Source organism: Barbus barbus (assembly GCF_936440315.1).
Source record: "Barbus barbus genome assembly, chromosome: 8".
NCBI lineage: Eukaryota > Metazoa > Chordata > Actinopteri > Cypriniformes > Cyprinidae > Barbus > Barbus barbus.
The window spans coordinates 29593802-29621055 of record NC_136736.1 but is presented as its reverse complement, the minus strand read 5'-3'; the positions used below and the strand labels follow the sequence as shown (position 1 = coordinate 29621055).

The window sequence follows — 27254 nt, the reverse complement described above, 5'->3', positions numbered from 1 at the left end:
TTGGCATGTAGTTGCAAAGTTACTTAGTAGAATATCTAGACTCAAAATAAAATAGTTTAAAATAAAGCTGAAAAATATTGCCTTGGCAACTAATTGAAATCAAAGAAATTAAAGTGAACTAAAAATGACTAAAACTGAAATAAAAAATCCTAAATAGAAAAAGCACATAAAATAATTTAAAATAAAATTGAACAAAAGCTAAAAATAAACAATAAATAAATGCTGATGTAAAGGTAATATGTAATTTAAAGGAAACAGGTAAATTTATCTCAGGAGACACTAGGAGACATGGCGTTGGCAAACTTAACTTAGCACGGAAAGAACAGAAATTAAATTAAAAGGATGTAACGAGACTAGGTGGTTTTTCTTCTCATCGTGGTATTAAGTAGCAGCTGACATGTAGGCCAGAGCATACTCAAAGAGTGCTAAAAGCAGCATCAAAACGCGGTGGCAAAAGTTGAAGCAACCAGAGAAGAGAGCGAAGATTTGATGGTGTGCTGAGTTTTTAAACTCGGCTTTCCGACCCGTCTCAATGGATGTCTTGACCAATTAGAAATGATCTTAGCTAGGGGTGTTGCTCTGTTTCTTCCCCATCATAAATCCTGCATCAGTCACATGGTACGAATTTTCCCGCTCTTCTAAAGTATAATTTTGGACATGATTTCTATAACAAGACTATGATACATTTGACAAAGAATTGATTGGAATAAACATTTAAAGCATGAATTTCCAAACTCATACATACCAAACACGAATATAAATCCTTAAAGTCATTCTATAGTTATTAAAAGTGCATCTCTTTGACCATTAATCTTGATTACTTGCCCCCAAATTTGACAAATCTCCTTCCTGAGTTGGACTTATCAATAAGTATTCTTTTGTCTTAATGTTGCAAGCTGTTTTGTGAAAGAGGCTTGCTGGTTAGGCTTTCTTCAGACGGGCTGCCGCTAGGATCTGGACAGATTTATGGCATTGTCCTGTTTTCTTGGGCCTCTGTGGAATTTTGGCTGCTATTCTGATCGAATCTTAAATTTGTCTGATTCGGTCTCTGATATGATCCTACACTGATTTAAATATTGATAACCTAATTATCAATTAACTATTAATACATACTATAATAGTAGATGAATAATACAAAAATAACATTGTTAGGGATAGGGTTAGAATTATGTGTCATTGGTAGGCAAGTTGTTCCAGGTCCAACAAATGATGTTGATTTTGATTTATATTGTAAGCATGTCATAAACCACAAGTGACAAATACTTGCTTATTATAGAATGAGTACATTTCTGAAACAAAAATTTGGTTGAATCTGTGTACATTTATGCAGTGTTTGTAAATTAATGTATTATCTGTATTTTTGTTTTTCTATTTAATGCTTTCCTCTGTACAGATTGAGGTAAACATTTTGTTGATAACCTAAAACTCTAACCTAGTAAATATTACTGAATACTTTTGGAAATAAGTTTCAATTTCTTTATATCCAGATTCTTGAGGCAACTCCTCTGTTGGAGTCATTTGGAAATGCTAAGACGGTCCGAAATGATAACTCCAGTCGCTTTGGAAAATTTGTGGAAATCTTTTTGGAGGAGTGAGTATTTATTTCGGTTGCATATTGCTTATGTTCTTATGTTTATAGCTATTTAAAGTAGAGTGTTTGAATGTTACATTACATTACAAGTCCATTGTAATGTGCCTTTCTAACTCTTTAATGTCTCTCAAGCCTGAAACTGTTTCTTGAGAGACGACAAGGGAACTAGATCTGACCTTATGTGAAAGTAGGGCAGTAAGGTCGTTATTTAACCTCTGAAAGTTAAGGAGAGGAAGCAGATGGAAAGAGAATTGAGAAGGCCAAGGAAAGTTCATACACTTGACCAATCTGTGTGTATTGTCGTTGGTATCAGAGGGGTGATCAGTGGTGCCATAACCTCGCAGTATCTACTGGAGAAGTCCAGGATCGTTTTTCAGGTCTGTTGTTTCTTGCCCATTTAACTGGGAAAAGGCTAAAGGAGCCATGTATTAATAACTGACATTTTGGGACCTAAACTGTTCTGTGTCTGCATGTGTCTGCAGGCCAAAGATGAGAGAAACTACCACATCTTTTATGAGATGCTGGCTGGACTTCCTACGCACATGAAACGGGCCTTCTACCTACAAGAGGCTGAAACCTACTACTACTTGAACCAGGTAAATAGAGGCATTTACCAAGACACACCATAGACATCAATACAAATCAATTGTTTTCATCATTTTTCACACAAAATGGTTCAAGCCCAACTTTTAAAGTTCTTTAAAAAGAAGACAACAGAAAGGTATGATTTTTCCTTGATTATAATTTAAAACATTCCACTGACATATGTTATTGAGCTGTATGTGAGACTGTGAGGGATTGAGAGACAATAGCAGAGCAGACATTACTGAATCACCGACTTTGCAAAAACACAGAGTCCAAAAGCATTCACTGTGCGATGAAGCCTATTAGAATGCAGTTAGAATGCCCTTATAATTCAAGCAATGAAAGAAGAAGAAAAAAAACGTGGGCATTTGAACGAATCGTTTGATTTGAACGATTCAAGAAATAATTTTTAAACAAGGATTTGCTGCCACCTACTGGCGGTTTTATTGTCTTCATTATTTGTCATTATAGTCATGGTATCATGTCATGTTAGGGTGGTAACTGTGAGATCACTGGGAAGGATGATGGGGAGGACTTCAGGAGGCTACAGAGTGCCATGGACATTCTCCACTTCAGTCCTGAAGACCAGAGCAGCATATTCAGAGTGCTGTCATCCATACTGCACTTGGGCAATGTCTTTTTCCATAGAGTGGAGGTATTGTACACTTAAACATTTGAAAAATTCTTTCAGTAGTTTTATGCAAATATAGCACACTTACATGAGCAGTGTAATCAATCTTGTGGACCGTGTGCTTTGGATTCTCTGTCTCAGACAGAAGTGCAGGAGACAGCTGGTGTGGTGAGCACTCAGGAGATTCGTGCAGTAGCCGATCTGTTGCAGATTTCCCCAGAGGGTCTGCAAAAAGCCATCACCTTCAAAGTGACGGTACATACATCCATAATGTGCACTGTACAACAGCATGCAGTATTTTGGGCAACTTTTAATTTAAATATAACAGATTTGATGTGGAAACCAGTCTCAGACTCACATTGTCCACCTTGCATATGCACTGACCTCTAGCCAATCTTCTGATACATTGGTGAACACTTGGGGCAGAAAGAAAGAGAAAAAGGGTGAGAGAAAAGGAGACATTGTAATGACATGTAAACAGGTTGCTCTTAATGAGTTCCAGTAACCTAATTTAATTATTCTGAGTTCAGCTCTGTGGAAACCACAGTAATCTAATCAGGGGTTGCTCAGGGCTTGAGTAATCTTAACACCTAATAGCTCACTCACTGCCAGGATACCTTAACATTACATCACATAAAGATCAATGAAGGTTAGCAAGGACAGACAAGATAACGGTTGTATTATTATATTATAGTGTTATACACATATTTTATATTTATAGAAAATGGAACATTTGAGTGTCCATCATACACCCAAACACATTTTGTTATTTCTAGCATTTTTTTTATGTTTGCTTTACATGTGAAGTGTTACATGAATACAGTTCGATTGCCCGTGTGTTTGTGGTGTGTGTCATGTTGAGCATCTTGCTCATTTAATAAGTAAAGCTCTGTTATCCAGAGCTCACAGGTTTGTGTTTACACCTCCACTTACTTGGATCAGCTGTCACATAACACTGTATCAATTGCACACGCTGACTGTGACTGTGTGAGTGACATAGAGTGTGTGTGAGGGTGAAATTGTATCCAAGCCTGATCCCTGACTTCCGGGCAAGATGAGTCATAAAATTTAGGTATTTCTAGACATATAATCAAAAGATCTATTTTAAAACACTGTGCAAAGTAAAGCAAAGTGCCCAGTGAAGAAGCATAAAGTACCACAAAAATATGGCTTAAGCAGATCACACGCTGGTTAGATACACATTTTAGTACATTTTTTGTGGTTGTCTTCACACATAATTTGGCTTTTGAGCTTTCTTTTATGTTTATAAGATTGAATATTTATTTAAACATATCCAGTAGATAAACGGCGTGTTATTTGGTTTTGTCACAGGAGGCAATGAAAGAGAAGATATACACTCCCCTCTCAGTAGAAAGTGCTGTGGATGCCAGGTACACATTACAAAACACATTTTCTAGTTATTTGCAATATTGTTTTCATTTCACACATGAAATCCTAATTTCCTAATTTAATTTCAAGTATGTTTTTCTCCACTCCAAATACAGAGATGCAGTTGCCAAGATCCTTTATTCCTTGCTCTTTCAATGGCTGACAGAGCGTATAAATGGGCGGGTCTACCCCAGGAACGAGGCGCTGTCCATATCTTTACTGGATATATATGGGTTTGAGGTATACAGTGACACTCCCAAACACACATAAAAACACATTTTTGACACATTTATTACCTTTAAGGTTAATTGTGCAGTTTTTTTATTTTGGGGAATTTAGACCCTTCTAAATATACAAAATAATATTTGCCATTGAGATGAGCAGAAGTATCATTGATTAACTGCATATATCTCCATGTCATCTTGATACGTGTTTTCCAGAGCTTGACGTTCAACAGCTTTGAGCAGCTCTGTATCAACTATGCTAATGAGAGCCTGCAGTTCTTCTTCAGCAAAATCATTTTCAAACAGGAACAGGTGAGAATTAATATGCACAATACTGTTCAAAGGTTTGGGGTTGTAAGATGTTTTAGTGTCTCTTGTGCTCATCGAGGCTGCATTTATTTGTAAATTAAATAAATAAAAATACAGTAAAAACAGCAATGTTGTAAAGCATTATTAGAATTTACAATAGCTGTTATTATCTTAATATATTTTCAAATTAAAATTTATTTCTGTGATTCAAAGCTTAATTTTCAGCATTATTACTCTAGTTTTCAGTGCCACGTGATCCTTCAGAATCATTCTAATATGCTGATTTGGTACTAAAGTACCTTTCTTATTATCATCAACAATGAAATCAGTTGTGCTGCGTAATTTATTTCTTTTATAATCTTTCATATCATTATAAATGTCTTTGCTGTCAGTTTTGATCAATTGAATGCATCAGTTCTGAATAAAATATATATATATTTTTTTTAAATCTTACTGACCCCAAACATACTGTGATTTCTATGAAATATTGATTTCAAACATTAAATTACACACTCTCTTTCTGTATGTCTCTATAGGAAGAGTACATTCGAGAGCAAATCAACTGGAAAGAACTGACCTTCACTGACAACCAGGCATGTATAGACCTTATCGCCGCAAAGCCCCATGGGATACTCCGCATCCTTGATGACCAGAGCTGCTTTCCACAGGTTGCACAATTATATTTTAATGTTGAACTGGGATAAATGAAAAAAAAGTATATTAACTACATGTTCTAACATTTGCTGACAGGCCACTGACAACACCTTCCTTCAGAAGTGCCACTATCATCATGGAAACAACCCCCTTTACTCCAAGCCAAAAATGCCACTGCCAGAGTTCACTGTCTATCACTATGCTGGTCGTGTAACTTACCAGGTAACAGACATACTAATTGCATATGCAGTATTTTAATTACACAATTAATGCCAAAATCAGAGGCCAATGAATTAAGTAACTTTTAATTAATTTACCATTTGTAACTGAGGCTTTAATGATAACAGCTTGTGAAAACAGAATCTCACAAACTGATTTTAGGTCCATAAATTCCTGGATAAGAACTATGATCAGGTTCGGCAGGAAGTATTGGATCTGTTTATGCAGAGCCAGAACCGAGTGAGTCAATGTATCCCCATGCATGCATCTGTGCATGTCCTGTTTGTGTGTGTGTGTGTGCGTGTGTGTGTGTGTGTGTGTGTGTGTGTGTGTGTGTGTGTGTGTGTGTGTTTTTGTGTGCATGTTTATGTGGTTTATGAGGACACAAATTTGTATAATGACATGGGTATGACAGAGGTATTACAATATGAAGGTGGTTTATGAGGACACTGCCTATGTCCCCGTAATTCAAAAGGCTTAAAAAACATACTAAATGGTGTTTTTTTGAAAATCTAAAAATGCACAAAGTCTCCTGTGAGGGCTACGTTTAGGTGTAGGGTTGGTGTAGGGCAATAGCACACACAGTTTGTTCAGTATAAAAACCATTACGCCTATGGAGAGTCCCCATAAACCACAAAAACCAACATGTGTGTGTGTGTGTGTGTGTGTGTGTGTGCAGGAGCATAGGCTATTTTTGCTTTTCTACAGGAATTTAAAAAAAACAAGATGCTGAGAAAAAGAAGCCACAATTTCTTCATGTGCATACTAGGTGTATTTTATGAAACCTGCAGTATGAATCTGAGTGTATTTTTCTAATATGCATATGTGGGTGTGTTTTCTAGATGGTGTCCAATCTCTTCATAAAGCATGCTGAGATGGTGAATCAGCAGAAAGGAGCAATGAATAGGAACAGCACAATGACTCGGAGATATCAGCCCTCTACTGTGGCCGCCAAGTTCCAGCAATCACTACTGGAGCTTCTAGACAAGATGGAGAGGTCTTAAACACTCAAGCACGCATAGAGTTATACAGTATTACAAACTCATATCAGAACATACACATGCATACATTTATTTGTTGTTTCTTCTAATTGTGTTTTTTTAGCCAGTTAAATAACCTGTATTCCTCACTTTTTTTCAGGTGCAACCCATATTTTGTGCGTTGCATAAAGCCAAATAATAACAAGGTATGAGAAGACATTAGGCAAGCATCACTATTACTGGTGCACAGAGTTTAAGTATTTGAGCACAGTTTTTGCTATATGTACTGAGTTTCTGTTACCACTCTAATGCATAAATGAATTAAATGTATTTGCATGTCCATTCAGGAACCTGGTATATTTGACCCTGAGTTGATTGCTACTCAGCTCAGATATTCAGGAATCTTGGACACAATCCGCATCAGGAAGGAGGGCTATCCAATCAGAGTACCGTTCCATAAATTCTTAAACAGGTATCCTACTCTACAGCTGGTGCTTGTTACTTATGTGTGGTACTGTGTGTAATCTAGTCTAGTGCTATAAATAGACATGTGCCAGTGTATAGAATACAGCATGTTAGAATAAATTATCTCTGCCAATGTGTTTCCAGGTACAAAGCCCTGCTAGGAATGAAGAAGCCGCCACCTCCAGATGGAGATAACTGTGTCATTATGTTAATGAAGCTCTGCCCAATCAACAAAGGAGATTATCAAGTGGGTGTGTCAAAGGTAAGCAGAATGACAATAAAACACAATAAGCAATAAATAAGTTCTAAGGGGCCGTTCACACAAAATGCGTCTTTGCATCTAAAAATGTTAGACAGAGTGCTCAGGAATGTTTTTTAAAAAGTGTAACGCAGAATGCCTCCTCCGCCATGTTGCTGTCAAATCAACAGTTTGCATGCCAACTTGCTACTATAAACAAAATCTTGCAATGCTTGCCCCGCCTCCAGGGTCTTCTGATTGGTCCACTGTTTTAGAGCTGACATTGATGATCTGCGCTGTGTGTAAAAGTTGAAATTCTTTTAACTTGACACAGCGTCTCAAAAACACGGCAGGTTGTACATGTCTGTCTAACGCGTGTTTACATTGAAAACCAATGGAAAAGTAGCATTAGAATGGAAAAATTGTTCTGTGTGAACAGCCCCTAAAGACACCAAAATTCTGCCTTTATAAATAAATAAAACGTCATTTTAAATTGTGGAATGCAGGGTTATTTAAAGCTACAACCATTAACACATAATAATTAAAAATAAACATTAAGTGAAATAAAATAAAATATTTAAAATATATATATTTTATTTCAGATTATTAACAAAAACAATAAATGTGTTTGTTTTTTGTTTTGTTTTTTTACTCTCAGCTCTTTCTAAAGGAGAATGTGTATCAGTTATTGGAGAGTAAACGTGATCGTATGATGCATGTAGCTGCATTGACCCTTCAGCGTTATGTACGGATGTATTTTGTCCGGAAGAAATTCCTCAAGTTCCGTGCGGACATGTCAAAACTTCAGGCTCACTGCAAGGGCTTTCTGGCCAGGTAAACTACCTACTGCTTCTAACTCTTCAATGCCACAACTTTACAAATGTTTGTGGTTAACTCTGCAATATGATTTACAGCTAGAGAATCCAAATACTGACTATGAATCCAGGTGATATTGTGCAGTTCAGGAATCTGAACCCTACGGGGAAATCTAGTTCGCACTAGCTTTTGATTGGAGCTGCTTTCACAAGGTTTCTAGTTGGCCTAATTTTGACCTAGTTTAGGTGCTTGATCAACTGGTAAGGTTGATGTTAATCTGGCAGACCTGACCATCTTGGACAACCTTGTTAGTAATGGTAGACCAAGTTTATTAAATTTATGAGAGCCTGGTTGAGCTGATTAACTTGGAACCATGTTCCAAAGCTTGATTTGACCACTATTTTTGTAGAAAAAAAAAAAAAATGTTACAATAAGATCAACAAAACATCATTTAAATGTAATTGAAATGACTCTTACTGTCTTAAAGGCGGCGGTTTCTGCGAATGCGTATAAACCTGATCAGGCACCGTGCAATGGTTCAACTCATTGTCAATCGCAAAAGATACATCAGGGTATGTTACCTAATAATGAACAGTTACTTCACTAACTGTGAAGCTCAGATTTAGGTTTTTCACATTTTTTATGTTGGCTCTTTGTTTTGTTACAGGTCAACCTCCTCTTAGCGAGAAGAGCAGAGGAGGAGAGGAGAAGGATTGAACAGGTAAAAGAACAGTCTATGCTCATTATTAGATAAGGACCGATTATGTTTATTTTATCACCCTAGTGTCTCTTTGCAGTATTATCAAGTTCATATTTTAAAATATTAAACTTTCAAGCTGACAAAACTCAGTGTTCTTCAAATTTCAGACTTTGAAAACCCAGCCACTTAAACATTTTCCACTTTTCCTAATGAGTTTTTGTAATGTGTTTCCTCTATAGGAGCGAATAAGCAGGGAGGTGGTAAATGTGACTCAGCTGGTTATTCCTGCAGAGTTGGGAGGATTGTTACAGGCCACAGCAGGTCAATCACAATTTCCCAGTGTGTGAAAAGCTATTTTCCTTATTACTAATGATATTTGCTAAGTCAAGCAAAAATTACCATTATTATTGCTCAAGCTTTGTTAAAAACCTTCAAACTTTGGCACGTAGCATAATTTTTGCCCAGCACATTTAATAAAAAAATAAGTAAATAAAACAAATAACCAACAAAATCTCAATTAAAATGAAAACACAAAATATAAAAAGTCTAATTCAAACACAGCCATATCACCCTGCATCCCAAGACTGGTTGCCCACTGAAGCTAAGCAGGGTTGAGCCTGGTCAGTACCTGGATGGGAGACCTCTGGTGAAAACTAGGTTGCTGTTGGAAGAGGTGTTAATGAGGCCAGCAGGGGGTGCTCACCCTGTGGTCTGTGTGGGTCCTAACGCCCCGGTATAGTGACGGGGACACTATACTGCCAAAAAGCACCATCTTTCAGATGAGACGTTAAACCGAGGTCCTGACTCTCTGCAGTCATTAAAAATCCCATGGCACTTCCAGTGTCCTGGCCAAATTCCCTCTACTGGCCCTTGTCTATCATGGCCTCCTAATAATCCCCATACACTTGATTGGCTCTATGACTTTCTCTCCCTTCCACCTGTAGCTGGTGTGTGGTGAGCGCACTGGAGCCGTTGTGCTGTGGCTGCCGTTGCATCATCCAAGTCGTTGGATGATGCCGTTGCATCATCCCCCCCCCCCCCCCCCCCCCCCCCACATGATTGTAAAGTTCTTTGGGTGTACAGCAATATACAGTAAAGCGCTATATAAATGCATCATTCAAATTCAAATGAATAATAATAAAAACTATTATAGTATCTCATTAATAAAATAGCACTACCTATCAATGCAGTACCAACCACTTTACATTCCTCATTATAGTCAACAAAGCTATCAAGTTTGTGATGTTACAGTTTTATCTCAACATGTCACATTCCTCATTTATGTTTATGGGGGAAATCACATTTGATACACTGACATCATGCAAAAATAATAAATAATATTAAACCTATGTTTTGGCGTTTTTTTCTTGTTAGCTGGTAGGGAGCGTCATTCAGACTGCTTGGCTCTGGTTCAGGCTCCAAGAATACAAACAAACCCCCAGCTCACTCTTCCACTGGACATCAACAACCATTTGATGACCAAATATATACGCACACATTTCAGGGTAAGTGTCCTACCTAATAACACACACACACACACATGCATAATACTCACAATTCACTCACATTAAGCACATAATGCAGTAAATTTAGCCTAATTTGTGTGTAGGAATTGCAGTTTGGGATGCTAACAGCACCGCTGGAGAACTCACTGACCCGACTAGAAGATGATCTGAAACAGGATGCTCTTGATGTGTTTATACTGGTAACATTACATTAACCCTAAACCCAGTCTCATTTTCAGCACTTCTCTGCAGTTTTGTTGTTGAATTTTCATATCTGTGTTTGATAGATTTTGCGTTTCATGGGAGATCCAAACCTGAATGGAGCTCAAGAAAACCTTTTTGGAAATTACATCATTCAGAGAGGCCTTGCCACTCCACCAATCAGAGATGAGATCCTAGCGCAGATAGCCAATCAGGTGTGGCGGAATGAAAACACCAGAAATGCAGAGAGAGGGTGGTTGTTGATGGCCGCCTGTTTAAGTTCCTTTGCCCCATCTGAGAAGATGGAGAAATATCTGTTAAAGTGAGAGAATACGCATACAAACACATACACTACTGTTCAAATGTTTGGGGTTGGTAACATTTTTTTACAAGTTTTTGAAGGAAGTCTGTTATTCTTACCATGACTGCATTTATTTGATCAAAAATACAATAAAACACTACGATATTGTGAAATATTATTACAATTTAAAATAACTGTTTTCTGAAATGTAATTTATTCTTGTGATTGCAATGCTGAATTTCTCCAGTTTTCAGTGTCACACAATCATTTAGAAATCATTCTAATATGCTGATCTGGTGCTCAAAAACCAAATCAGCATATTTTGTTATTAAATTGATAATAAATATTTATATAAAAAAATAATAAACATTAATAATACATATTTTTAATGCTATATTAAAAACCATTTTGATGCTTAATAATTTTTGGGCACTTTGATATATTTTTGAGGGATTCTTTGTTAAACAAAAAGTTCAAAAGAACAGCATTTATTTAAAATAGAAAAGACTTGACCACTTTAATGTATCCTTACTAAATAAAAAGTAATTATTTTTGTTTTTTGTGTTTTTAAATGTTACTGACCTCAAATCAATCCATTTCACACAATTTCAGTTATGAATGAAATGAGTACAAACAAGTCTTGTTCCAATGTGAGATTTAGTGACAAATCAGTTAATGAACTGTCTCTCCCTCTGTCTCTATCAGATTTGTGTCAGACTATGCTCTGAATGGCTTTAAGGCATTGTGCCAACACAAACTCATCCAAGCCATGCAGAAATCCTACCTAGTCCCTGAAGCATCTCGAACATACCCTCTATCCCTGCTTGAGTGGACTGCCACCCGCAAAAAAGCACACATGGTGCTCCAGGTGCACTGTTTTGATGGTAAGATCCTGATCATTTGCTCTTACATGTATGACAAAAAGAAGGGAATAAATATGCACCATGACCATTGAACAAAACAGCACGGTTAAAGTAATTGTTAACCCAAAAATGAAAATTAGTCAATTTGCTGCCAAAAACAAATTTAAACCAAATAAAAAAATAAATTTCAACAAATGTTCATTTTTAGTTGAACTGTTCTTTTAACAAACTGAGAAAATGCATTTTAAATTACTGATTATTTTTGATTGTCGTCATCTTTTCCTTTTCAGACTAATTAAAAAATAACTTTAAAATAACTGCATAAAATTGTGCAACATAGAGCCCAGTGCTTCTTAATGAAATGTAGGTGGTGCTGCTGCCCCCCACCCCCATCTCTCTCCTCAATTTCCTTTCCCTCTCTTCTGTCTGTGTCATATAATGCATGTTATTATCAGGTCAGGATGCAAATCAGGGCTAGTGTCATCTGTCCATTCTTTCTTCTCATCTCTTTAATCTCTTCTTCTGTCATTCCCTATATCTTTCTTTCAGCCTCTCCTCTTTCATCTAATCTCGCTCCCACTCTCTGTCTCTCTGCTTTATTTCACTCCTCTTCTCATCCAGTTACACTGTCTCTCTGTCCTCGCTTGTTTGGGCTGGAGCAGATTAGTCGATATATGATAGTGTGTGTGTGTGGAATGTGTGTGTGTGCGCGCTGGTACAGATAAGACGGTCAGTCTGCATTATCTTGACTACTGTTTCCACCCATCAACTCTCTTAGAATTACATAACCATTATTAGCTAAATATATTAATAACCCCTTATTGGAGATTTTCCCCGTGTGTTGATCATGAAGTGTTAAATAAAAAATGAGAAATATTTCAGGGGTAGTTCACCCAAAAATGAATATTCTCTCATCATTTACTTACGCTCATGCCATTATGCAAGTGCATGGACTGATGCTCCATAAAGCACACACATATATATATATATATATATATATATGTATATATATATATATATATATATACAGTATATAGCAACACATCAATTGCTCACTGTAGCTCTAGTGACATTAGCTTTTCCACTGGGATCTTATAGATTGCAGTTATGATTTTTGGCATGCCAACATTTCGAAAAACTCACTCACTTGCATTATAGGGACTCACAGAGATGGATTATTTCTCTAGAAATGTTTGTTTTTGTTCATCTAAAGAAAGAAAGTAGTGATCTGGGATGGCAAGAGTGTATCCAAATTAGGTTTTTATCTGTATTTTATAGCAAATTTGGATCCTCAAGTCTGTTTAAGTTGATAAATGCTATACTGTTACTTTTCTAAGCAATCAGATTCGTGCTTTTTACCTGGAAGACCATAAAAAGCAAAAAGCATAGATTTCGACCTAAGGAGGAACCCGAGCTGTTTCTAGAGACAACAATATCAGAGAGACTTGTGTTTATTTGATTCGAGCCAGTATTATTTGATTATTTCTTTGTAGATGTATCTTTCCTGTGTCCTGTCCATTCCTGGACGAATGGAGAGGGACTTGCTGGAGACGTATTACAACACAGGTGATTTTTTTCCTGCTGAATTTTCAGAGAGAAAACACAGCATCTTAGAGCGGGAATACACCACAAATCTTTTGCATAGATTCGCAGTCTGGATGAGTTAATGCTAGTTGCTGAAAGTCACAGATTTGAACTGACAGATTTCACAGAAAAAAGTGTAGTTTATAACCATAATTGACTTATAATCACGGTATCGGTCATCCTGTAGGGGCGTGTCCACTGAGAGCCGATGGGGTTGGTCGGTTCTGATGAAGGAGCCGGCACAGTGGGTGGAGTTAGAGGGTCACGATTACGTTCTGGATCTGGTGTGTGACCTGGAGCTGCTGCCAGACTTCCCCAAACAGAAAACGTACTTCATCATCTCTACTGAAGACCCCAGCAAAGCACGACCTAACGCAAGCATGTACGCAGAATATTTAGTCATTCTCAGGCATGTTTCCGTTGTAGTGCTTTGTCATAACATTTAATACATATGTTTATACGCAGAAGTCTCTTTGGCAGTGGATTTGAAGAGGATGAGGATGGACCACTCTCATATGCCAACCGAACAAGCGCCGTTGCAACCAACAGTCTACCAATTTCTGAAGGCCACTACAATCTGGGTAGCCTTTTCAGCCTTTTAAAAGGGAAAGGGAAGTGGTGTGTGGCCAAGTATGGTGACCCATACCCGGAATTTGTGCTCTGCATTTAACCCATCAGAGTGTACACACAGTAGTGAACATACACCCAGAGCAGTGGGCAGCCAATGCTGCGGCACCCAGGGAGCAGTTGGGGGTTCGGTGCCTTGCTCAAGGGTCTCACCTCAGTCGTGGTATTGAGGGTGGAGAGAGAGTTGGTTATTCACTCCCCCCACCTACAATCCCTGCTGGACCTGAGACTCGAACCCACGACCTTCAGGTTACAAGTCCAACTCGCTATCCATTAGGCCACGACTGCCCCAAAAGAGCAACATACATCAGTCCCTAAGTGGAAGGACATATTGTCTTTGACCCTTCCCAATCTAATTGGCTGGCGATTGTTATTGCACCTGTAGGCCTATGGCCCACCAGTGAATAACCGAGCATAACCTCAAGAAACACTAAACTACAGCGCTTGCTTTAATCAGTAGTTGCAGATCTACAGCCCTGCATGTAAAGTAGAATCAGATACACACAGAATGGTTAGATTACATACAACTAAACTAACCCTGATAGTGTTCTTGTAACCTCTCTGTGTGCCTGTCCTGAGGAGGGGTAACATTATACAGGTTTAAAGGGGTCTGAGAGGTGAATGCACAGGTCATTGATCATTATTAACTTGCTTGGGCAGTAGTTTGTTCTACTTGTGTACCTGTCTTCACTTGGTTTGATGAGATTTTTGGGTTAACTAACAAATGTCCTTTCTTTTTTTGATTACCATTTTTCTCTGACCCTTAGAATTTGTTGGTCCAATAGAATGTTGACAAGCACAGTATTTATTTGAAATATAAATATTTTGTAATATTATGAATGACTTTTGATCAGTTTAAAGTGTCTGCTGATACTTTTAAACAGTAGTTCATCTTATGGGATTTATTTGCTCCTTATGTAAATTTATTATGTTTAAAGCATGTTTAAATAATTTTACTGGAATACAGTAGAAAGATGTTGCTTTTTTACATTATTAAATATGAATTCCTCTTCACATTCCCACTTTGTCCTTCTTTTTTTCACTTTCTCTCTCTCTTCTGTCTCTTTCTGTCTTTGTCAGACTCAGAACCACCCTATGATGGCACTCAGAGAGGGATGGACCGGTATTTGGACAGCCTGTTTGACCCAGTTCTGTCTGATGGAACTGGGGTACGGTGTCATCTGATTGCCTCACACACACAAATGTGAATAAGAGAGAGTGAGAGTATGGAAGATTGCTTTACAGTCTTACTGTAATTCACAGAGTCTCATTTATGTGAATGTTGTGGATCTGTGTGTGTATCTGGCTGGGATTCCTATGATCGTTTTACACACAGCACTAGGAAATAAGTAAGCAAATGAGGCTGTAATTTTTTAATGATGCTTATCCCACACAGGGAGAGAGAGACAGAGACCCAGAGTCATGCTGTATGCGGCACACACCAGTTAAATCAATTAGATTTCTCTAATATCTGTTACAGACATAGATTCAAAAACAGTTTAATATGTGTGAAACCATGAACTGACTCACTCCTCTGTATGGTTGGAGCCACAGTACCTTGCATTATACTATGAATTATTATATTATTAAAGGTTGTTTTTTTTTTTTGCTTTAGAACATTTAAGCATGTTGTCAGTAACTAACTGGATTATTCTTTTTCTTGTAGGACCTTGATGCATCAGTTTTGTCTGGTAGGATGAAAGGTGGAGGAGGTGTAGGTGGCGATGAAGCACAGTCTCCTGCAAGGGTCAATGTCTCACCCGCTCTTCAGCCTGGAGGTTCACACACTCATTTAATGCTCTCTGCTGAAAAGTCCAGCTTAAACAAGCAATCATTTCTTTGCTTGTTCAGGTTTATGCTGGTTTTGGAGCTGGACTGCCAGGAAAACCTATCCAACTATATCTGCATACACACTGTATATACTGTACTATATAGCAAATCTAAACTCCCTGATATTTTTGTCAAAATGTAACTATGTTATCACCCACATCTTTACATTAATTTGGATATATAAGTATGCCCATCTCATCCCAAGTATGCGAATCTCAACTGCTTGACTGCTTGTATCAAAAAATGTAAACTATTTTATCGCCCAGCTCTAATCTGCTGAATGCTACTGTAAGGCATGAAGATATTAAGATATTATAAACATGAAAGGACTAGTTCAAACAAAACTGAACATTTGCTGAAAATTTACTTCACCCTCTGGCCATCCAAGATGTATATTCTTCAGAACAGCTTTGAAGAAATTTAGTATCACATCACTTGCTCACCAATGGATCCTCTGCAGTGAATGGGTGCCGTCAGAACAAGAGTCCAAACAGCTGATAAAAACATCACAATAATCCACAAGTAATCCACACATCTCCAGTCCATCAGTTAACATCTTGTGGGGTGAAAAGATGCATGTTGGTAAGAAAAAAAAACGAATAATAATAACAACGCTTCCTCCAGTGAATGTCCATCCCCTGTTGTCTCTCACATCAAAATATAAAAGAGATATTTGTTTACAAACAACAGTTTGAACTTAAACCCATTTTAATGATGGAAACACACAGCTTTTCATTTCCCAAAATGTTAATTGATGGACTGAAGTTATGTGGATTACTCACTGTGATGTTTTTGATCAGCTGTTTGGATTCTGACGGCACCCATTCACAGCAATGTTGTAATGTAAAGCAGAGATATAATGACAGATTTCTCCAAATCTGTTGCAATGAAGAAACAAACTCATCTATATCTTGGATGGCCTGAAGTTGAGAACATTTTCAGCAAATTTTTATTTTTAGGTGAATTATTCCATGTTTTCTGTAAAGCTATTTTGAGACTATGTGTATTGTAAAAAGCGCTATACAAATACATTTGACTTGAATAATGAATCTGGTCAAGCAGCTAGTAAGCTTAAGAAGCCTGGTAGGGACACCAGCATCCCAGCCTGATGACCAGCTATGCTGATATTTTGAGCTAGACTTGAATTATGAATGCTCACAGACATATATTAATGGTGTGATGGCTGTGTATGTGTAATATTTTTCTGCTCTCTCTATTCTGTAGCAGTGAGAGTTCTGCCACCCATACCAGGTGCTTCAGTAATGCCCAGTATGCCAGCGATGCCCCCAGGGCCAGGTATTTCTAATTCAAATACCTTCAGCTTTACAGGGATTGAAATGAAGTGATGGACAAGTATTCATTATTATGTCTTTTAATTCTGCCTGTCAGACCCGCAGCAAACTGTCCTGGCCCAACAGCAACAAACCATCATCAACCAGCAAGCCGTCATTATGGTAATAAAGTCTTTATTTAACAGCTTTATAACCAGACAGATTTACTTTATTCCGTTTAGTTTAGTTTAGTTTAGTTTAGTTTAGTTTAGTTTAGTTTAGTTTAGTTTAGTTTAGTTTAGTTTAGTTTAGTTTAGTTTAGTTTAGTTTAGTTTAGTTTAGTTTAGTTCAGGGTTATCACTGTTAACTAAATAATATAAAAACATAAATAATTTTTAGTACTTAAAATAATCATTAATTGAAAGATTAAAATATTACAAAAAAAACTTTATCATTGTTTTAATTTCAACTAGTTGCCAAGACTTGAAGTACTAAACCAAAACTAAATTTACTAAGACTACTAAAAAAAACAAAAAAAACAATATAGACATATTTAAGACAGAAAATATAAAAATATCAACAAAAACTATAATAGCATATCAGTGATACTAAAATAGCATTGGTTTAGTTTTTTATTTTAAATTGTATTTATTTTTATTATTTTTTAGTGTTAAATTATATGCCTTGACATTCAGACTGCAAGTCAAGTCAAATCACCTTTATTTCTATAGCGTTTTTAACTATACAGATTGTGTCAAAGCAGCTTTACTGTATCAAATAGGAAAATACAAATTTAAAGAAAATCAATACAATGGCATAATAAAACATGACAAAATATTTACAAAATCAAAAAACACAATTTCACTAAAAGACAAAAGCTAAGACTACATCAAAAGCACTTTACATCACCCTGCATCTGTCGACACTCTTGACATCCTCAGGCTCAGCAGATGACCATGCAGGCGATGGCTATGGTGACCAGTCCAGTGTCCAGTCCACCAATGTCTCCCCTCACCAGCCCCCCAACCAGCCCTCCACCCACTCCCTATAGCACTCTGCCACCCAGCCCGTACCCCGCCGTCCCTCCCAGCCCCTACGCTAACCTCCCCCCCAGCCCTTACGCCCTACCTCCCCTGTCCATGTACACAAGCCCTCCGCTGACCCCCCACCCCACCATCCCCTCCACCTCCATCAACACCACTCCCAGCACCTTAGAGGAGCAACAGGAGCTCCAGGAGAAGAAGAGCAGCCCCCCAACACCACAGCCACGGAGCACGACCACCACAAAGGTGCCCAAGTATTGATATAATCTAATAGTTTATACTGTAAATCTAGTTTACACTTGACCTTGTGTACTAGCAATGTTGTTGACTCCTTTCACAAATTGCTTATGATGTTCCTTATTGATTTTTCACATAACATGTATTAGTTGATAAATTGAATATAAATAGAATTTAATGTGTGTGTGTGTATATATATATATATATATATATATATACAGTATATATATACAGTATATAAGCATTATATCTGTGTAAGCATTAAGTTGTGACAAAAGGGGGGGGTGCAAATAAATCAAGTTTTCCACAAAAATATTAAGCTAGCAGCAAAACTGTTTTCAACATTAATAATAAAAAGAAGTGATAATAATAATAAGAAATGAGCAAATCAGAATGATTTCTGAGGGATTGTGACACTGAAGACTGGCGTAATGATGCTGAAAATTCAGCTTTTCCATCACAAGGATAAATTACATCTTAAAATATATTAAAATCGAAAGCAGCTATTTAAAATTGCAATACAATTTCACAATTTTACTCTTTTTACTGCATTTTAGATCAAGTTAATGCAGCATTGGTGAACTTTAGAATTTTTTATCTAACAGACAACTTTTTAAACAGTAGTGTATAAACTTACAATAGTGTAAAATCAGTTTGTGCAATTAAATGTTGTTTGTTGTATTGTATACTTAGAATTTGTATGCTTTTATTTATTTTTAAAATTATTAGTCACTTTCATATTAGTATGCAACTAAAGTGCTTCTAATTGCATTTTAATTATCTATAGTTAATTTTTTATTCACTTATATTTATTCAGTCTGTGCATCTGTTTAACTGCTGAGTATGTTTTAATATATAAACAGCTTTGTTTTTTGCTTTGATGATGATTTATTACCTTTCGCTAAATTCATTTCAGGCTGTTTCATCTAATGGGACATTAGGGAAGAAACAAGCCCCTGCTGCACCAATTAAACTTGACAGCAGGCCTGCCAAAAGACATGGTGTGTCATTGCATTCAATCATATATCTGTGTATTCGAAACTAATTATGTCCAACAATTGAAACATATGCATTTTATGTCACTTTTGCATATTCCAACCCTTTTTTTCTTTCTCTCTCAGCACCTGTTGCCATCACAGGTCCCATGCATTCTGCTCCAGCTCCTGGCTCAGAGGTGGTGAAATATTCGGTCTCTAACTCTGAGCACATCATTCCCAGCCACAACATTAAAGATATCATTAAGCAATATCAAACACCGTCCCCAGAACCTGTGCCACAGATACAGAGGTGAGTTACCTGTGTATACTATATGTGCCTATGTTTCATACATCAGATAATTTTATTTCCATTCTTATTAACTCCAATGGCATGTGTTTGATGACAGGCGAGAAGGTAAAACTTTTGCAAAGAAGATGAACCCACATGATGAGGCAATGCAGATCCTAAAAACAAAGAAGGACAATCCACCTCCTCCACAGGTATGTCTACCTCTATCACGTCTGTACTAACCAATTAAACAATTTTTGAGCGATTAAACATTGCTAGCTGCCAGTAATTAATAATTTGTCATTGGACATAAAGTTATACTCCGGAACTTGGTCCAAACTCTCCATGGAGTCGCATTTAAATCTCACAATGTTTTTTGTCATGTTTAAAACGAACTATACATTTATTTAAATGTATTAATTACAATGACTTAATGTCAGCATTAAATTAAAATGGGCCTTTATACACATTCCTGGTCATATTGTGCACAATACGCAAACTTTTATTAATATTTTATCTTGCTATGTGTGTTATAACTGTTTGTGTAGAGAAAGGCTCCCACTCCAGCTGCTGTGTCCAGAGATGGAGGCCTCAAACCAACTAAAAGCAGCAAGAAGAAAGCACCAGAGGCACCTCTAACTTTACCTCCACCAGGTAAACAACTCACAGACACACCTAACTCACAAAAACACCATGGTATTATGACATATTGTTTGAAGACTACCATGGTATTCTGTGAAGTACCATGTAAATACTATTGTAACTATGATAATGATACAGTGCCATGGTATATATCAGAATATCATAGTATAACCATTTGATACCATCACTGTAACACTGTAACATTACTTTTTTTTTTAAGATAAACTGTTCAGAAGTTTGGGGTCAATAAGAAATTAATACTTTTATTCAGCAAGGATATTTCAAATAAATGTTTCTTTTGAACTGTCTATTAATCAAAGAATCTTAATATATATATATATATATATATATATATGGTGCCCTCCATAAGTATTGGAACAGTGAAGTGAAGACAAAATTGCTCTGTTGGCAAATCTGATTAAAAGATGAATATGAGACAAAACTACAGAATGTCACATTTTATTATTGGGTGATTCAGCACATATATGTTTTACCAAATAAAAAGAACAGCACTTTTAGAGTTCATCCCACTCATTGATGTGAGCATAAGTATTGGGACAGTTGAACATAAGGCAGATATAAAAGATTAAAAGCTATTCTTTAGTTGCAGATCCCTTGCACACAATCACAGCAGTGAGTCTGTGACCCATAGACATCACCAGACTCTTGCTCTCATCTTTGAAATGCTTTCCCAGCCTTTAATGCAGCCAATCCCAATTGTTGCTTGTTTTGGGGAGTTTCTGCTTTTACTCTCCTCTCCAGCTGGTGAAATTCATGTTCAATCAGATTTAAATCTGGAGATTGACTTGGGCAATCTAAGACTTCCCATTTATTTGCCCTTATAAATTCCTTGACTGAACTGGCAGGGTGATTTGGGTCATTGTCCTGATGCAATATGAAGCACTTGCCATGCATGCCCATGCCACGACACCACCTCCACCATGCTTTACAGATGAGGCTGTGTGCTTGGGATCATTTCAGTTCCCTTTTTTTCTCCACATTTTTGCTTTCCCATCACTTAGATAAAGGTTCATCTTTGTCTCATCGGTCCATAAACACAGTTCCAAAACTCTTCTGGCTCACCTTTGTGCTTTTTTGCAAACTCTAATCTTGCCTTTCTATTTTTGGTGCTGGTCAGAGGTTTGTATCTTGCTGTGTATCATCTGTAATTCTGTGTCAAAGTCTCCTGAGGACAGTAAATTGTCAGAGCATCACCCCAGCTTTCTGGAAGTTGTTGGTGATTTTACAGACACATCTTTTAGGATTCATTTTCACAGCTTTTATGATTTGTCTGTCATCAACTACTGTTGTTTTCTCAGCTGATCAGGTCATTGCTGGTGTCGCTGGTGGTTTCCAAACTCTTGATTTCTCCATGCCCTTTGTTTTTGCTAGAGATCTAATTGACTTCCTCTTTTCTTTTAGCATCCAAATTGCTTGCTTTTCTCTCAAAGTCAGCTCCCTCGTCTTCATCCTGGTTTGTGTCATCATCGAATGCAAGATTCAGAATGCAGAAGTAATGGATATAACTGATACGACACGTTCCCTGCTTTTAATATCTGAAGAATGAATGTAACAGGACACAGCTGATCACTTAGAAACACCTGTGAGGCAACTGTCCCAATACTTATATAAAATGTGACATTCTGTAGTTTTGTCTCATATTCATCTTTTAATCATATTTGTAAATGTCTTGACTCCACAGCCAATATACAGGCACTGTATATATATATATATATATATATATATATATATATATATATATATATATATATATATGTCACGGTTTCCACATAAATATTAAGCAGCACAACTGTTTTCAGCATTGATAATAATAATAAATGTTTCTTTAGCAACAAATCATCATGGAGTAATTATGCAGAAAATTCAGCATCCTGCCATCGCAGGATTAAACTATATTTGAAACTATATTCAAAATAGAAAACAGTTATTTTAAATTGTAAATTTGTTCACAATTTTACTGTTTTTACTTCATTTTTGATCAAATTAATGCAGACTCTGAGGAAAACAGCAGCATGCATATATATAATGCATTTGTCCTCAACCATCTTTCTCCATCTCTCTCACACACACCAGTGTCCAGAGATCTTCCAGTGGAATCTGAGAGCATCCAAACACAGCTGCACAGGAGCAGCACAGAGGAGCATTACACCTACACAAACGTCCCCTGGAAGATATACCTCAGGAAGGAGGTGTGTGTTCAATGCATCATTTGTTTATGAGTGTGTAGTTCATCATTTTGTGGATCATCATGAACACAGCACAGTTTAAGAACTAACGCTGCTGTACAAATTGCTGTAGGTCTTCTATCCTAAAGACCCTTGGAACCATCCTCTAGTGCTGGACCTCATATTCAAACAGGTGCGAGATACTAAACCCAGTACTAAATAAAACTAAAATTTGTAGAAATACAATATAGAAATATTTGTATTATCCTGTAAATAAAAAAAATAATTTTATAAAATGTAATACTGTTCAAAATTGTGGTGTTGGTAAGATTTTTCACTGTTTTTGAAAGACGTCTCTCATGCTCAAAATAAAGTAAAAACAGTAATATTGTTAAATATTAGTGCAAATTAAAACAACTGTTTTACATGTGAACATGTTTTAAAACGTAATTTCTTCCTGTGATGCAAAGCTGTATTTTCAGCATCATTACTCCTGTCTTCAGTGTCACATGATCCTTCAGAAGTCATTCTAATATGATGATTTGGTGCTCCCGAAACATTTCTTATTTTCAGTGTTGAAAATAGTTGTGCTGGTTTTTTTCTGGATTCTTTGATTAATAGAATTTTGAAAAAACAGCAATTATTTGAAATAGAAATATTATACATTTCTTTACTGTCATTTGTGGCCGTCAATATATGGATCCTTGTTAAATAAAAGTATGAATTTTTTAAAGTATTAATGAACTTTTGTTTAATATTTTACAGTTTTGTAAATACGTTGCTTTTATCTTGCCTTCATTCTTCATTCCGTAATTTTGTCATTTATTTCTTGTATTTAAATTGTGTTTTTCAGATTGTTTATGACACATTCACAGAAGCCTGTGTGCGCATTACTAAAGAGGAGAGGCAGAAGATGAAATCCTTGTTTGGTGAGGAAGGAACTAATTAACAATTTTACAAATTCTGTTCAATATGAAATTATTTCAGTTTATCTTTTATGATGACTACACTGATCATGTGTTTGTTTCATAGCACAATATGGCATCGAGCCGAACACAGATGTTCAGGATGAAAGTGTGAAGAAAGCTGTGATTACAGCTGCCAGGGAGTCATGGGAGATTTATTTTTCTCGCCTGTTTCCTGCATCTGTGAGTTCTGTTTCCTGGTAGACTGTTAGTGTGAATGCAGTGGGCCGATATGTCACCAGTGTGTGTGTTTGCAGGGAAGTGTGGGTACTGGAGTGCAGGTGTTGGCAGTGTCTCACTCTGGTATCAAACTTCTCAAGACAGTAAAAAGCAGCACTGCAGCTCCAGACTACTTCCGAGTGCTCCGTCCGTACAGGTGCGTCATCCTCCCAGCCATTTAACCATCTGTCAGCAGTACACCTTCTAAAGCATCTAAACTCTCCTGTTCCCCCGCAGCTACACAGACATCCTGTTTGTGACCATCCCCTCTCAAAACATGCTGGAGTTTAATCTGATGAATGAGAAATTGATCCTGTTCTCGGCCAAAGCACCTCAGATCAAACATATGATTGATCTCTTCATCTCTCATCTTAAGAAGGTACAGAACGGGCTTTGATTTCTCTTCTCGACATTTCTTATGGTGCCTTTACTCTGTCAAAGGCTTTGATTTTAAACATGCAACGTCATATTTCTGACTTCCTCCACAGGATTCTGAGTATGTTGTAGCAGAGAGGAACTTCATCACAGAGGACAGAGCTCTTCTCAGCTTCCATAAAGGAGATATCATTCGTCTTCAAGCCATGGATGGGTTAGAGGAGGGTGAGAAGGAGTGCACTCGCATACACCCATTCAAATCTGTAGATCTTTCCCACAATAAGTGATGTCATGCATGAAAGTTTGTAGTGGGGGAAATATTGACACCCAAATACAAGACATTGTGGAGTACAACTAGTCCCACACTCTTAAAAATAAAGGTGCTTCAAAAGGGATGCCATAGAAGAACCATTTTTGGTTCCACAAAGAACTATTCAGTCAAAGGTTCTTTAACGAACCATCTCTTTCTTACCTTTTTATAATCTGAAGAACGTTCTTTCGCCACAAAGAACCTTTTGTGAAACAGAAAGGATCTTCAGATGTTAAAGGTTCTTTATGGAACCATTTAGACAAAAAATGGCATCGTGAAGAAATTATGTTGAAAATTCAGCTTTGCCTTATTACAGGAATAAGTTATATTTAAAAAATATAAAATAGAAAAGTTATTTAAAATTGCAACTTTTCGATGAAATCAATTCAGCCTCGTTGAGCGTAAGAGACATATGGGACCCAAAACTTTTCTGTATACAGTCAGTGATTTTGTTTCATTTAAAGTCAGTAAATGAAATGCCTCTGCAGGAAAATCTCTAGAATGGAGCTCATAATATTTGCATTCCATCAGATGAGCTGCAGTTAACCTTGGGAAGGCTCGTCCTTTTTACTCCAGGAAATCTGTGAGGGGGCCGTACAGTGCATGATCACAGCAATACATAAACCGCTGTGTATGCATTTTAGAGGAGAACTGTGACATGTTCATGTGTGTATGTGTGTCTGTGTTTCAGGTCAGCGTTACGGCTGCGTGGTGAAGAAAAAGGTCATCTACCTCGAGGAGCTGAAGAGAGGCACACCAGATTTTGGTTCGACAATTAACATACAAAATGCTCACTTTAAATTGTGGAAATACACTTGAAATTAGAGATATTTTGTAATGTAATGAAATTAGATATTTATTAAATCCATGCATTTATTTTTTAATACTAATAAAAAGCGAAATACAGAAATAACAAGCTGTTGTACACTGAAAATCGATTTTCAATCAGAAATTGCTAGTAAATTTCACAAAATATTACTAAGAAACATTTAACTGTGTAATAAGTCTGAAATTTGTAATTAGAAAGACTGATTAGATAAAAAAAATAAGAAATTACAGTGTAAGCAGGACAAATCATCGTATATGAATGTTTTTCCAGGGTGGCGATACGGGGCGGTGCAGGGTCGGAGTGGAGCGTTCCCCATGGATTGCGTGGTTCCTGTAGCTGCTCCTGATTTCCTGAGTCTCCCAGCAGAGAGGAGAGACGAACCGAGAGATAGACAGGGCCGAGTGGCAGCATCAGGAGCTATCGCTCTCGCTGTGGCTTCCACTGCAGCTGCACATGAGCTGGACCCATCACTAGAGGTATATATACACAGCATCACATCATATATATCTCTCTGACAAGGTGTTTGATGTCTTATATAATGTCAATATATTATGTCATATAATGATTGCAAATGTGGTGACTATAAAAGTGCTGAAATTAAACCTTTATTAATCTTTGAAAATAAAAATTGTGAATTTTCTGTTTTTTAAGACTGTTATTGGTCTGAAGGTATATTACTAATATTAGATACTTGTTAATGTCTCTGTTTTGTGATTGTTAGTCTGATGGATTCGGGGATTTCGGTGATTCTGAAGCTGAGGGGAATGTTCTTTTGAACAGCCAGTACAACATGGTGGAGTTTGCCAGGAAACATTTCAGAACGTCAGATGGAAGCAAGAGGTAAAAGTTATGTTAACCACTATTATAATACCTTTTTCATTCATTTATTCATCCTTTTTTTTTTCGAAATCTGACAGTGACTAAATCTAAATGTTGCAATTTTTTATGTGACTAGTGATTCGTTTAGAGATAAGTCCAAAAAAGGTAAAGGAAATAAAGACCCTGCAGAGATGGTGAAATTCAGCAAGGTACTGTGCCCACTGTGCATACATAAACATATAAATACATGCAAATACATATTCTTCTTCACCACTTTCTTTTTTTTCAAGAAATGAGTAATTATATTTAGCAGACAGTAAAGTGACAGTAAAGACATTTACAGTGTTACATTTCTATTTCAAATAAATGCTGTTCTTTTTAATTTTCTATTCATTAAGAAAGCTTGAAAAAAAATGTATCAGGTTTTACACAAAAAAAATATTAAACAGCAAAAACTATTTTCAACATTGATAATATTAAGAAATGTTTCTTGAGCACCAAATCAACTTAAAATGTTATTTTAAATTGTGGTAGTATTTCAAAACATTTCTGTATTTTTGATTGCATAAATGCAGCCTTAGTGAGCATAAGTGCATAACATTTGAACGAATTATACATAAACACTTGTTTTCTTCAGAACCCTATCCTAGAGTCCCTCATAGACTTCACTGACCCCAACATGAACCGGGTTGCTTCTGAAATTTTCCTAGGTGAGATAAGAGATATATCACAGCCACTCCATCTGCTTTATTTTTGTTTATTATTTTTTGTTATGCATCATATCTCAATGTATTTATTTGTTTGTGTTTTTGGTGTAGCCATAATGAAGTTCATGGGAGATCATCCTCTCAGGGGTCAATCGGAGCAGTTTGTGGTTTGCACCTTCCTGAAGGTAAAGCACAGCCTCTCATCCATGTGACCAGCTGTAATGTTGCCATAATGCACATAGACCCCCGGTTGTGTTTAATAATTCATTTTACTTTTGGCTATAATTTTACTAAAATACATCATTGTTTTTGTAGTTAACGGGTGAATATGGACTGATGAAGGATGAGGCGTACTGTCAAGTCCTCAAACAGATTACAGCCAATACCAGCTCTAAACCGTGAGATACACACTACTTTATTCTATTTTTGTTTTTGCTTGTTTGAATAGGACTCTGTGTGAAACTGTGAGTGTTTACTTGTGTTGTGTTGCAGTGACAGCTGTCAGAAGGGCTGGCGGTTACTCTACATTCTGACAGCATTTTACCGCTGCTCTGAAGTGCTCAAACCATTCTTACTCAAGTTCCTACGAGACGTCTGCAGAAGTCCAGAAGTGCTTTTCCATGGTAATTATACATCACATGTACACATTTAACATATGTTAGTATCCAAATTA

General features: G+C 36.8%; 1 protein-coding gene across 1 annotated transcript in view; it reads left to right on the top strand.

The window, feature by feature from the left end:
* Positions 1-27254, top strand: part of myo15ab (myosin XVAb) — a gene marked incomplete at both ends in the record, with an annotated part of 42332 nt that overhangs the window by 9392 nt on the left and 5686 nt on the right. Inside the window, 50 exons of the mRNA XM_079424304.1 lie at positions 1488-1591; positions 1905-1968; positions 2074-2187; positions 2670-2831; positions 2949-3062; positions 4140-4198; positions 4313-4436; positions 4637-4732; positions 5266-5397; positions 5480-5605; positions 5765-5842; positions 6445-6599; positions 6743-6788; positions 6930-7054; positions 7192-7309; positions 7944-8119; positions 8589-8673; positions 8769-8822; positions 9041-9122; positions 10176-10306; positions 10411-10506; positions 10594-10829; positions 11514-11692; positions 13165-13237; positions 13443-13637; positions 13721-13836; positions 14963-15051; positions 15549-15660; positions 16937-17008; positions 17102-17166; positions 17925-18272; positions 19180-19264; positions 19385-19550; positions 19648-19741; positions 20078-20183; positions 22266-22381; positions 22491-22550; positions 23211-23286; positions 23390-23505; positions 23580-23698; positions 23779-23920; positions 24030-24141; positions 24918-24992; positions 25326-25531; positions 25777-25895; positions 26011-26083; positions 26512-26584; positions 26693-26766; positions 26897-26979; positions 27074-27204. Of these exons, the coding sequence (XP_079280430.1) occupies positions 1488-1591; positions 1905-1968; positions 2074-2187; positions 2670-2831; positions 2949-3062; positions 4140-4198; positions 4313-4436; positions 4637-4732; positions 5266-5397; positions 5480-5605; positions 5765-5842; positions 6445-6599; positions 6743-6788; positions 6930-7054; positions 7192-7309; positions 7944-8119; positions 8589-8673; positions 8769-8822; positions 9041-9122; positions 10176-10306; positions 10411-10506; positions 10594-10829; positions 11514-11692; positions 13165-13237; positions 13443-13637; positions 13721-13836; positions 14963-15051; positions 15549-15660; positions 16937-17008; positions 17102-17166; positions 17925-18272; positions 19180-19264; positions 19385-19550; positions 19648-19741; positions 20078-20183; positions 22266-22381; positions 22491-22550; positions 23211-23286; positions 23390-23505; positions 23580-23698; positions 23779-23920; positions 24030-24141; positions 24918-24992; positions 25326-25531; positions 25777-25895; positions 26011-26083; positions 26512-26584; positions 26693-26766; positions 26897-26979; positions 27074-27204 (5752 nt within the window). The remainder of the gene's footprint in view (positions 1-1487; positions 1592-1904; positions 1969-2073; positions 2188-2669; positions 2832-2948; positions 3063-4139; positions 4199-4312; positions 4437-4636; positions 4733-5265; positions 5398-5479; positions 5606-5764; positions 5843-6444; positions 6600-6742; positions 6789-6929; positions 7055-7191; positions 7310-7943; positions 8120-8588; positions 8674-8768; positions 8823-9040; positions 9123-10175; positions 10307-10410; positions 10507-10593; positions 10830-11513; positions 11693-13164; positions 13238-13442; positions 13638-13720; positions 13837-14962; positions 15052-15548; positions 15661-16936; positions 17009-17101; positions 17167-17924; positions 18273-19179; positions 19265-19384; positions 19551-19647; positions 19742-20077; positions 20184-22265; positions 22382-22490; positions 22551-23210; positions 23287-23389; positions 23506-23579; positions 23699-23778; positions 23921-24029; positions 24142-24917; positions 24993-25325; positions 25532-25776; positions 25896-26010; positions 26084-26511; positions 26585-26692; positions 26767-26896; positions 26980-27073; positions 27205-27254) is intronic.